The following is a 9,054-nucleotide window of genomic DNA, read 5'->3' as shown; positions in this document are numbered from 1 at the left end:
TATGTGAAATGCCCAGCTCCAGGCCCAACGCAAACCTATGTGAAATGTGCAACTCCTTGTCAGACGTATGTCAAGTGCCCAGCTCCGTGCCAGACAGCCCACGTGAAATGCCCAACTCCCTGTCAGACGTATGTGAAGTGCCCTGCTCCCTGCCAGACAACTTATGTAAAATGTCCAGCCCCCTGCCAGACCCAGGTGTGCTATGTCCAGCGCCCTTCTCCTTGTCAGACCTACTACGTTCAGGCTCCTGCAAATGGCTCGGCTGGGCAGTGCTGTGTCCCTGATCCATGCTCTGCTCCCTGTTCTACTAGCTATTGCTCCCTGGCGCCCCGGACCTTCGGGGTGAGTCCTCTTAGACGCTGGATCCAGCGGCCCCAGGACTGCAACTCAGGCTCATCTGGCTGCTGTGAGGATTCCGGGTGCTGTGGCTCCGGGGGCTGCGACTCGGGGTGCTGCTGTTTGGGAATTATTCCCATGAGGTCCTGTGGTCCTGCATGCTGTGATTCCGAGGACGACTGCTGCTGTTAAACACAGAACAGCCCTGCTCCACAATTCACTGCCCTGCTCTACCTTCCGGAACTTTCACCAGCCTCTGGCCTCTGTCCTGTACTCCCAATGATGTAGAACCTCCTTGCTTCACCTCTGTACTTTGCTTCTTTATCAAGGCAGCCTGCCAGAGTTAGTGCAACCCCTAAACTTTGGCAAGAATAAAGCTCTGAATGCAATTCACAGTGATTTCCTGTCTGTCTGTGTGGTCCATATTCATCCTTTTCTATCAGAAATTCTTCTGCCTTCCCCTCTTATTCTTGCTTCTCAACAAGATGAGAGCTCGTCTGCATGGATGTGAACAAGCAGACTGAGTCGGTAAGATCCCAACCTGGGATCCCTATGTGTTCTGGGATGCTGTGAATAAACTTCCCCATCAAGTTAGTAGGATCCGAGGCTGGAGATTTTGGAGTTGAGGGATGCCTCCTTCCTGCCCTCTGCTCAGTCTGAGGAGAGGGTTTGGCCACAACGAGGCTCTCATGGTAGGATGCTTGCTGTGCGTAAATTCAGAGTTCATCTTCCCGGTTGTTGAAGGGATTGTGCAACCAGATGTGCTCAGGAGCATCACGGGATGATGTCCCTGCTGCTGTGCGAGCGGCTTGGACCCATGGTGTCTTCATGGATTACATTTTCTCACCGGATGGGCTTGCTCTCCTGCAGCCACTGGGGAAAGGCCTGAGGGAGGAGGCTAGGACTCCCCTGAGGCAGGTAGACATTCCCTGTGTCAGCCCCAGGGAGACATCCTGGTGGTGAGTGGGCAGTCTCCAGGAGGAAGGTGAGCCTCCTGGGATAAGCATCTGTGTCCCAAGGCTAGGCACCCTTCCTCATCAGCACTTCCTCCTGCATTGCTTTGCTAATCTTGGTGGGTTTGGAGTGGGTTGTTATAACTAGAAACTGTAAACCCCAACACTAAACAAATAGATAGAGGGATAAGTACTGTTCAAAGCAACCCCACCAGGCCCGGTGCATGGGCATAGGAGACAATATGGTTGGTGAATGGACAAACGAATGGATGAATGAGAGCGGAGAATCTCACGTTTGTTTCTAAGCCAGCTCTGTTGGGTCACCCTGGGGCACTCACAGAAAGTCATCTGCCTTTGAACATCTAAATCACCTGTGGCTCCCCAAATCGTGCTCCATGCCTCCATCCAAACCCCACAAACTTGCAGCCCAGTTACTGGACACCCGCTGAAAGCTGGGAATAGCCTTGCCCAGGACTACAATTTCTTTTTGTACCACGAAGTGACAGCCACAATGTAGGATGTCAATTGCTGCTTTTCTGCAATTAAAATGAGCATGTAATCCTTTTTAAACTTTACTATTTAAAAAGTAGATAAATAGCATGAACTATGTTAAAATTATAATAGTACAGAAATTTATGGATAAAAATAAAAGTTACCTTTCAACTTCTATTTCCATACCCTTTTCCAGGGATGATCGTACTGAGTTTGGACTATATCCATCTAGACCTTTGTGTATGGTGTATACATAAACCACATAGGGCTAAAAAAAATTCCAGAAGCCCCTGTGGTCTAGTTTCTGCAGAGAATGGCATCCAAAAAGCCAAGCCTAGGTTGATGTATCAAAAATATTGTAGGGAATCCACTTCATAATTTATAACATATTTCCAGAAATCCCATTTTCTCTCGTCTTAATCCTCCCGCATCGCACAGCTGCTCAGGGGCCTGTCACTAAATGCCCAGAATGCTGTCCAACATCCAGACCTCGTGGCTTCTTTCAGCTCCTTCTCTCCCTGCCCTTGTCCTGCCTTCCCCCACCTGACTCAGGTCTGGTCTTGGTTGTGTAGCCTGAGTCTCTCTGGCTCATTTATTAGTTTTCTCTATACTTCACTTGATACTGGGATGCTCTTTTCCAGAGGGACAAAAACCTCTTCTTTTTGCTCCAGCTGTTATAACCGTCCCTCTAGCCCATTCTGTTGAGTTTGTACAGCGAGGACAGAGGGATTATAAAGCTTAAAAGGCAAACACATAATTCTCTTTGGGAGGGACTGTGAGTAGAAGGAAAGGCAAGGAGAAACACACACATTGATAAATCTCCACCGACCGCCTACCTTAAAGATGTGCCCTCCTTATTATATAGAATCACAATATATATTGCTCCATGATTACCTGCTTTCATTTAATAACTGAACATTGGACATCAATTTTGGTTAGTGCATGTAATTCTATCTTGCTCTTTTTGCTGTTTGTTTTCTCATATTTCCATAGTGAGGCTAGTCAACAATTTATTTAACCACCCCCTTATTGCCCTTTATGATATGTTTTGATTTCTTTCTCTCTCTCTCTTTCTTTCTCTGCCCATCTTTCTCCCTCTGTCTTTCTTTCTCTCTGCCTCTGTCTCACTCTGTGTGTCTCTTGTTACTATATAAGTTGTTATTAAGGTCTTTTTAAAGACATTTTAAAGCTTTATATTGAAATCTAACACACTTACAGAAAAGTACACATCATAAGTGTATTGTTTAATGAATGCACCTGTATAACCACCACCTAGACCCCAGACAGTTAATCTCATGTTGAAACAAATAAATCAAAGTCCGTGATCCGCATGAAACAGGGGGCTAAGTTTGGAGGCATAAGGTGGAGTGGAACAGAAATATCTTTCGGTATCTCCAGAACTTTGGAAGAGCCCTGCCCGATTGTTAGGTGTACACGTAGACAAGACGATGTAAAGAGAAGCAGCGGCTGATGGAAACTAGGCTTTCGAGGCATCCAGAGTTTGTGCCCAGGAGCACCGCCCAGTGTGCCCCAGCACATGGCAGTGGAGATCCCATACACAGGCCTCAGGAGACTGAGCAGCCTGACATCAGGACTTGAGAAGCTCTCATTAACTTGGCCAGTATGGAAGGTCTAGAAGTAACTTTTATGTGTGGTTTTCATTCATTCATTTAATAAATGGTTATCGAACATCTGTTTTGTTCCAGGCACCATCTCTACTGAGTTGGCGTTTACAGCAGAGGGAGAATAAACAATCAAACAATCCCGTAAATACGTGTAAAGATGCACAGCTATGAAGGAGGGGTACCAGGTGCCCTGACAGCCCGCAATATGCAAACTTTACCTGGTCAAGGAGATCAGAAAATACTTCTCTCAGAAAGTACTTGATCCCCACATTGAGTAGGAGTTGATCCTAGAGCAGTGAGGGAAGACCTCCAGACAGAGGCAAGAGCATGGAGGAGCCTCTGTGGGAGAAGAGAGTCTAACAAGAGTAAGGCGCTGATGGGAGAGAGTGAAAGGTGAGGCAGAAGGGGCAGGAGGGTGGGGTCCTGCTACGATAGTGTTAGTGGAGATATCGATGGAGTCAAACGGAGCCAATGCAAGGTTTCAAATAGGCAGTGATACCATATAATTTGTGCCTATTAAATTTTATTGTTCTCTGCAGAAAGAAATTAATATTTTTAGAGCATATTAGGGGTAATCTAAAACAATTGCCCACTAGCATTAGCTTATCTGGTTCTCTCTTAGCCCTGCTGTGTGTAGCTATTCCTCTCTGGGTCTAGTTTGCACAGCTATCAAATGTCGGCATGAGGGGCCAGCCCCAGTGGCCTAGTGATTAAGTTAGGCGCATTCCACTTTGGCGGCCAGGGTTCAATTCCTGGGCTTGGACTCACACCACTCATCTGTTAATGGCCATGTTGTGGTGGGGGCTCACATAACAAAAAGAGGAGATTGGCAACAGATGTTAGCTCAGGGTGAATCTTCCTCAGCAAAAACAAAAGAAAAAAAAGAAAATGTCAACTTGAGTAAAGCACACTCAAGTGCCAATGTCAGGTGGGCTTTGCCTCCTGGCACAGTGATGTTCACATTGCACAATGCTGGTGCTCTTATCTCTAAAACTGATGGGTTAAAGAACTTCAGAATATTCAGTTTCAGGACACTTTTAGGCTAATCAAAAGTTCTACCATATCTTGTTGTTTATAATTTAAAAAATCTTGATGTGGCATTTCTCATGTAAAATAATCCAGACTTCCTGACTCCTGGTCCCTCTACAATATTTATAGAGGACTTAACTATGAATGATTTAAAGAGAACAGCAAGTCCAGAACGTGGAACCAAACACCTGGGAGGCCTGGAAGATTCCATGGATAGGCTGAGATGCTGCTCTCCTGGGGTCTACTATGACTCTGCTTCAGCAAAATTTTTCCGGAATAGAAAAATCTTACGAGTAGAATCTTAGCCCCACTTCCCAGAAACAGGATAGTTTTCAATGATGTTTTCTCTTTCAGGAAAATGCCCATGCGAATATTACTGACAAGTGAGGCTAACACATACAGAGAGACTCCATAATATTTCCCAAAATTAATAAATAAAAATATAGTCATATACATCTAGATTTTTGTATCTTAAATTATATGTTGTATATGAATGTATAGCCAATATTATTAAATACTCATAAGAAAAATGACTCAGATCTATTCTTGACACCTACAGGGAAGGACAGAGGGAATTGCCTTTTATTTATTGAGGGTCTACTGTGTGCTGGACACTGTGCTAATCACTTAACACATGATGCTTCTCTTATCTGAACAATGAGATGACTGATCTGAACTGCCTGGTGCGTGTGGGGAGAGCAACAGCCAGTGTTGTGGTAAGATCGGGGCTTTTGAGTCCTACGCGTCCATTTCCTGACCCTACGACTTCAGACAAGTTATTTGGTCCTTCCACTCAGAGGGATCGTGTCTCATAAAACTGCCTAAAATAGTGCCCAGCACATATTAGGTCCACGTTACATTAAGCCATTTCCCTCTTCCTGGTCGGAGGAGTGTTGTCAGTAAATCTGAAAGGTAATTTGAGAGAAGGACGATCACATCAGATGAAAACTGTTAGGGATTCTCATGGTTTGAAATTTTGTTGTTGTAAAATAAAAGGCAACAAGAGAAGGTTTTCTTTATGGATAAAATTATGAAAATGTGTAGCCTGACGTTACAAATGACTGTTGTCTCCCAGCTTCTCCCACCTCTGTTTTTATCCCAGCTCTGTCACAATTCTTTTTGTAACATTGGATAAGCCATTTCACCTCTTTGGGTCTCAATGTCCTCCTCTATGAAATGAGGAAGTTGGGTGAGATGATCACTAAGGGACTTTTGTAGTTCTGACAGTCCACACTTCCAATTTTTTGAATCTTCCTCAAAGTTCAGAGAAGTATCTTTACGAGAAAATGGAAACGGGCTAATGGTTTGGTGGAAAACCGGTCACATCCCTTAAAAGGGCATAGGGAGTGGGGCACCCCGGTAACAGCTCCTGTCCTGGACTCAGTGCTTGATAAGAAGGAGGACTCTAGGCCAGGTCTTCAGACAGAAGTTGGCTAGGGAAAATGTCATAATCAAATGTCATTCCTTATCATTGGTGTAAGCATCTCCACCCAGCTGATGGTTGCTGATGACCTAATTAGCAAGTTGGCTGTGTGGGACAGGTAGGTGTTGGAGTGGGCTGGGCCACAGGGGGAAGGAAAGGGGGTGTAATTATATGTATAGTTCCAAAGGGCTGAGAAAGGCAGATAGTGATTAGTATTCTCAAAGATCCTCGTGGCCAGAACTCATGTTCAGCTCACATGGGCCTTCTGCTGGGAGACCTATTCTTAACCTATTAGACTCGGCACCCTGTAGGAGCTGGTACTATTTGAGTTGATGTCCCCAGAGCCTAGCACAGGGTGGGATTCAATCTATTCTTGTCAAATAAAGATACAAATCTTCCTCATTTATGTGTCTATTCTATGGGAATTTCCTGGATTGTTTGAATCTGGTCATTACCCAGGGAACACTAGAGAAGACTCATAGCATAACTTCTATGGACTTTTTAGACAGAAAAATGTCAAGCTAAATACCGTCTACTTTTCATTGAGCCTGTGTCAGCGCTAAGCATTCCACATACCACACCTCCGACCACCAGACTCAGGTAGAGCCCTGCCCCAGCTTCTCACCCTACCCTGCTTCATTTTGCTTCCTAGACCACTTTACTACCTAATCACATAGTTATTTGTTTAACATTTTGCCTTCCCACTAGAGTGGAAACATCCTGAAGGCAAGGGTCTTGTGTATCTTATTCACCATTATATCCTGTTGACCTTAAAAATTGAATAACAAGGGCTTTTAGCTAGCCAAAATGTGTTTATTTGGGAATAGAGGAGGAATTGCAATTCAGGACAAGCAAACTGTGGCAAACCATAGGCAAGTGCGTGACGACAAACGGAAGTCAGCTTTTATTAGGTTTTGGGAAGAAATTAGGGAAGGCTGTGGCAGTTTTTCACTGGCTTCAAGTGGTGGGCAGCTTGTTGTTTCTGGGTCAGAAGGAAATCTTTCCTCCTGCTGGGCCTGCAAGCTGTGGTGAGTGATCCGTGCATTGGAGTCTTCCCTTCATGGCTTTCCGACTCCATTTTGATTTAGATTTCCTTTGTTCATTTTCACATTTCCTCTTTTTGATCAAGATCTTTCTTTGAAAGTATCACTGATCAAGAGTCAGTTATCCAGTTTTAGTAGAATTATGTTTTGTCCCTTGGCGCCAGGAAGGACCTTTCCTGGATGTCATGTCCCATCTCGGAGAGAAAGTACATAGTGATAGAAAACAGTTTGAGGTCCCATTTGAGCAACAAGGAAAGTAGAAGGGAGAAACTCTCAGGCATTTTTACTCTTGAGATCAAATCTTGTCAATGTTTTAAGCATTGGCAATCAGCTCAAAGCATTGAGCCAACATCATTCTATTCGTTGCATCATTTCTGCAGAGGTTTGACAGGCGACAGGTACAAGCTTTAAAACATAATTATACAAAGCAGAATTAAAAAATAATATGATTAATCCAGTTTGTATGATGGTTCTAAACCAGGAACCTGGACCTGAAGATAGCCAGCTGAACAAATCAAAGGACCATGGAGAGTCAGGTGAAATTTGTTATAACCATTGCACTTGTTCTCTGCTCTTATGTAATTGAGTTTCTACTTATCCAGAGGTGTGTTTATCCACATGATATTTGCTATTGCACAAATGCCTTCTTGTTCAGCAAGCGGATAATCAAAGGTTGTGTGATTGTCTAAAACTACTTTAGCCAATGAGTTAAGTGATTGTTATTGGGCTGCCATTGCTTTGGCTGTGGAATTGACTAACCCTCTTAATGTTAGGGAGAGATTTCTGATTATATGCTCATTAGCACTTACTCTAACCCAAAGGAGAAAGGCTCTCCCTGTGGAGGCAAATCCAGAGTCATTATGTCCCCAGGTATTTCCTTTTTAAGACGCTTATGAAGGTTTAGTGGGGCAACGAGTCTGAGCAGCTGTTTCCCTTTGATTCAGCCTTACTCTGAGAAAGCCCAGCTGACTGTGGGAGGGTCCTCATTTAGACCTCTCCCATTGTGGGGTCTGGGCTCTGCTTTTTGTCCTTCTCACCAGGTAGATTTTACCCTTAGGGCAAAAGCAGCTTGTTTACTCTGCTAATCACTCTGGTTCTTATTTTCTCTTTAGTTTTTGCCTAGTAATTCATATTTGTAACTACTATGTGTGTGTGTGTGTACACACACACACATATATATATATACATACACATGTGAGAGTAAGGAATATATATGTACATATATAGTATATGTATGTATATATATACATTATATATGTGTGTATATATATTATGTATGTACATATATATTCATATGTGAATATAAATATGTAGATTTTTATTCATAATTTCAGTTGTTTTTATTAGGATGGTTTATCTGAATAATATTGGCCCACTACTACTCGAACCTGCAGGTGAGATCCGGGCATCCTAAATTCTGTTCCTCAGAACACAAGCCCCATAAAATTTGCCATAAAGAAAGGTTTGTATGCTTAAATATGTCAGGAAACAATGCGTTGTTTCAAATTTTGCACTGTAATGATCTTCATGACTATTCATGTGTGTGATTACATAATAAGGGTCTGAAAAGTCTGCCTGCAGAGAAAGCAGTTTTACTTTATAAAACCTCATGCTTCTAAAATAATTTGATTATAGAGCTCCACTCTGTGTGTGTGTGTGTGTGTGTGTGTGTATGTGCTTGTGTCACTGTTTGACATTGTGATCTGTGTTTATAGAAATGCTGCATTAAACACCTGGACTATGGAGTAGTTTCTCAAAGCAGATATTTATGTTTCCGGCAGTTCCATCCTTCACATTATTAAGGAGTATGGCATCAGACAGCACTGCACCTTTAAAGATCTGAGCTACTTTCTCAACAGAGATAAGAAAAGAGGATCTACATACTTCCAATGCCTATGACCTTTGAATTATCATACAGTTTCACATCCTCAGGGTATTTCTGGGCCGTTGGATGTTTGATGGAGTCATCTTATGAACAGCTATGAGTATATTTATTGATATTTATCACAGATGCAGGTAAAAACCATTGAGCATCTCCTACATGCTGGGCATTAGCTAGGTGTTTTTTTTTTTTTTTTTTTTTAAAGATTGACACCTAGGCTAACAACTGTTGCCAATCTTTTTTTTTCTTTTTTTCCTACTTTATTTCCCAA

The 9,054-nt window shown here is 43.0% G+C and overlaps 1 protein-coding gene across 1 annotated transcript in view; it reads left to right on the top strand.

Moving 5' to 3' along the window:
• Positions 1-735, top strand: part of C13H1orf68 (chromosome 13 C1orf68 homolog) — a 1,059-nt gene extending 324 nt beyond the window's left edge. Inside the window, exon 2 of the mRNA XM_046682587.1 lies at positions 23-735. Coding sequence (XP_046538543.1) covers positions 23-528 — 506 coding nt within the window. The 3' untranslated portion in view covers positions 529-735. The remainder of the gene's footprint in view (positions 1-22) is intronic.
• The last annotated feature ends 8,319 nt before the right edge of the window (positions 736-9,054 follow it).

Source organism: Equus quagga, chromosome 13, assembly GCF_021613505.1.
Source record: "Equus quagga isolate Etosha38 chromosome 13, UCLA_HA_Equagga_1.0, whole genome shotgun sequence".
Lineage (NCBI taxonomy): Eukaryota > Metazoa > Chordata > Mammalia > Perissodactyla > Equidae > Equus > Equus quagga.
This window is presented reverse-complemented; position numbering and strand designations above follow the sequence as displayed.